We start from the raw sequence: 3,836 nt of genomic DNA on the forward strand, positions 1-3,836 counted from the left end.
AAAAAAAAAAAAAAAAAAAAAAAAAAAAAAAAAAAAAAAAAAAAAAAAAAAGTGGGGATAGTAGCTTTTGTTGGAGAAAAGAAAAACAAGCAAAAAAATATATAGGTAAATAAAATAAGGAATTACCAAGTAAAGGAAAAGTGGAAGTTGGGGGAAGAACTGAAATGAGGAAAAGAAAGAAATGTGGAATCTGAGGACCACTTGAGTCCACTTCATGGTTTTGCTCAATCCCAGCTGAGGTCATATTTTCTTAAGGAAACACATGATGCTCTTCTCAGCATATCCCTACTCAGTTATCAGGTAATGAATATTGGACATGTGGATTATTGATTCAATCCCTATCTCATCAGTATACATGTTTCAAAACCCACTTCAAATATCTCCTCTGAGAGGAAAAATACAAACAGGAGTTCATCCCTATTGGCTCTCAGAGTCCTCTGTAAATACTCTGAAACAATGATAGCCACAGACGTTTACAATTTTTTTTGCTTTATGCGAACATCTCCTTGAAGATTGAGAATGTCTTGCAGGCAAAAGCTACATGCTCAGGACTGTGGGCCAAATTCCCAAAGTTACAGAAACGCTTTTCATCTGTGCAAAGTTAGTTGAATTGTTTTATTACCCCCTGTTTTTACAATGCTTTAAAATCATATATACGGTTGGGCACAATGGTGACTCACACCTGTAATCCCAGCACTTTGGGAGGCTGAGGCAGGAGGATTCCTTGAGCCCAGGAGTTCAAGACCAACTTGGGCAACATAATGATAACTTGTCTCTACAAAAAATAAAAATAAAAAATTATCTGGGCATGGCGACAAGCACCTGAGGTCCCAGCTACTCTGGAGACTGAGTCTGGAGGATCACTTGAGCCCGGGAGTTGAAGGTTGCAGTGAGCTATGACTGCACCGCTGTAGTCTACCCAGGGTGACAGCAAAACCCTGTGAAACCCTGTCTCTAAAATAAATAAAAATAAACATAAACTCATATGTATCTGTTGGAAATTTACAGTTTGTATTTATATCAATTGCCTAACTCTCTCCTACCTTTTTTAAAAAGTCACACACTTACTAAGTTGAGAGAATGAACTTAGACATCTTATGGCCAGTCATATAAAGACAGCATGTTGACTCATAGTAGGTTACAAGAAAAGAAAAAGAAAAAAGAAAAAAAAAGACAGATGATATTAAATGCCTCCATCCGTAAGGCTGAATTCACAAATACACAGAATTATACATTAGATTCAATGTGCTCACAATGTATTATGTGGCTTTACCTACCTGGGCCTCATTGTGCAGCTCGGAGTACCTTCTTGCTGTCTTTGGCAGAAGACACAGACAGGGTTAAAAGACTGAAAAAAAAAAACAACAACAACAAGTATCATTTATGTGTCAGTTAAATCAGTTCCCAGCATGAAATTCTCACTGGAGACTTGGGAGCCGTATCCGTAATTCCAACATTTTAAAATTGATTTTCTGAGGTCACTACTACACGAATCCTGAACTCTCAATGAATTCATTATTTTGACCTTTTTTTTTTTTTTTTTTTTTTTTTAGATGGAGTCTCGTCTCGCCCTGTCACCTAGGCTGGAGTGCAGTGGTGCGATCTCAGCTCACTGCAACCTCTGCCTCCCTGGTTCAAAGCCATTCTCCTGCCTCAGCCTCCTGAGTAGCTGGGATTACAGGTGCACACCACCACCACAGCTAATTTTTGTATTTTTAGTAGAGATGGGGTTTCACCGTGTTGGCCAGGCTGGTATCGAACTCCTGACCTCAAGTGCTCTGCTCATCTTTTGGCCCATTTTTAAAAGAACTCCTGCTACCCCAAGTCCTGGGGCTCTTGGCTGAATTGTCTCAGTGGAAAAACCTACCCTGAAACATGCTGGCACAAGAGAATTGCCTCAATGTCCTGCCAAGTCTACAAGTTTAGACTCAGAAAGCCTCTGTGTCCTGAATAAGGAAAGGAGCAATTAATCAAAATGAGCTGCCTCTTTTTTGACTGCATTAATGCAAATGCAGAAACCACTGAATGACTAATGGTTGTATTTAATTGGCAGTGGCGGGGGCGGTGGGGGGTGTTTAGGACTAAGGGATATGACAGCCAAATGCATTACAGTGAAAGAAAAGCCCATCTGTAGTCTGCAAGTTACTACCCATATTTGTACCTTAAAATAACACTAAGGACAAAATACAAACTCATTCCTCCTTAAATTCATTTTGCTCCAAAGCATGGATACTCTGGTCACATACTACACACACTACATACATACACACACACACACACACACGCACACTCACACACACGTTCTTGGTTAAGAAAGAAAAAGGAGGAGAGGGAGGGAGGGAGGGAAGAAAGAAGAAAGGGTATGAGAGTAACAGAAAGGAGAGAAACTTACCCACACTAAAATTGGTTTGGAATCAATTTCTCAATGCCTAAGCTGATCCATTGAGTTTCAGAATACAATAGGTCAAAGGATCTTTCGACTCTGCCCTTTTCAACGAGAGGTTAAAAAAAAAATGCTGAGAAAATGTGTCCAGACAAACCTTCCCCAACTCACCTATCAGCCGTATTGTCTCTCTAATGTCTGGGAACAGAACAGACAGGCTGTTCTGCAAAGGCTTTCCCTCTTCTGGCAGCTGCCTCGAATCATTGCCAAAGCGTTAGCCGCTCCATCTCACCTCCCTCTGCCATGGGAGGGCTGGTCCATGCTAGGCTCACCCAGATGGTTCATCTTAATTATGTGCAAATGAGGCAATCTGCACCCCACATTTGCAACTCCTACTACACATCCAGGAAAAGAAAAGAAAAACAACAGCACACTGACGACAAAACATTACATTCAGCGAAACACGTACAGCCTTTCTTGCTAACGCTGAATGTTCTTATGTGTGACGACCACCAAAGCCATTCATCGCACCAGAATTAAGACTGGTTGTTTTGAGCCAGAGCAATCCTGTTTGATGTCCCTTGCATTGCGGTGACCTCATGTTCTATAGCAGTGCCTCAGGGACATCTGTGCTCCCAATTAAAAGTGGTGGGTGGGTAGGTGGGAGGGAAATGGAAGGTCTTCCCTGTCTTTATATCTTAATAATATTCAACAAGATGAAGTGTGGGAAATAATTTGGAAGATGGTATGTGTACTGTTCATCCACACCCTGCCCCAAATGGATGGCTATTATATTAAACAACACAGATGCAAAGCCAGATAGTAACTCTTCCAGCATTTTAAATAAAGATTTGAAAATATCAGAGGGCATGCATAACCCTCTCCCAACAAAACACCATTTTGTGAGATGGAACACTCCGTTAAACATGCTATTGTATGATTCCATAAACTCTAGAAACCAGGTGGGTGTTTTTGTTTTTTGTTTGTTTTGAGACTGGGTCTCTCTCTGTTACCCAGGCTGGAGTAAAATGATGGTGATCACAGCTCACTGCCACCTCAACTTCCCAGGCTCAAGTGATCCTCCTGCCTCAGCCTCCCAAATAGCTGGGAGTACAGGCACCCACCAGTCCATGGATAATTTTTATATTTTTACATAATCTCACTATGTTGCCCAGGCTGGTCTCAAACTCCTGGGCTCAAGCAGTCCTCCCATCTTGGCCTCCCAAAGTGCTGGGATGACAGGCGTGAGCCACTGCGCCCGGCCTGGAAACCAGATCTTGCATCAGACCAGAGATGCAGATTTCTTCAGGTCAATGTACCTGGAGAGGAATTTTGAACTGGAATTGTCTAAAAACACCAAAAGTACACATGTTAAGAAGATGTGAACTTATTCCCTAGAATGAAAATTTACATATAAAGGGCTGTGCTTTTTTTTTTTTTTTTTTTTTTTTTT

General features: G+C 41.2%; 1 protein-coding gene across 1 annotated transcript in view; it reads right to left on the reverse strand.

Annotated features, from left to right (window-relative positions):
• LOC108538470 (arylsulfatase F) overlaps positions 1–3,836 on the reverse strand; it is an 84,169-nt gene that overhangs the window by 49,842 nt on the left and 30,491 nt on the right. The window contains exon 2 of the mRNA XM_017886577.1: positions 1,278–1,348. Coding sequence (XP_017742066.1) covers positions 1,278–1,348 — 71 coding nt within the window. The remainder of the gene's footprint in view (positions 1–1,277; positions 1,349–3,836) is intronic.

This window comes from Rhinopithecus bieti, unplaced genomic scaffold (assembly GCF_001698545.2).
Source record: "Rhinopithecus bieti isolate Rb0 unplaced genomic scaffold, ASM169854v2 scaffold_15803, whole genome shotgun sequence".
Classification (NCBI taxonomy): domain Eukaryota; kingdom Metazoa; phylum Chordata; class Mammalia; order Primates; family Cercopithecidae; genus Rhinopithecus; species Rhinopithecus bieti.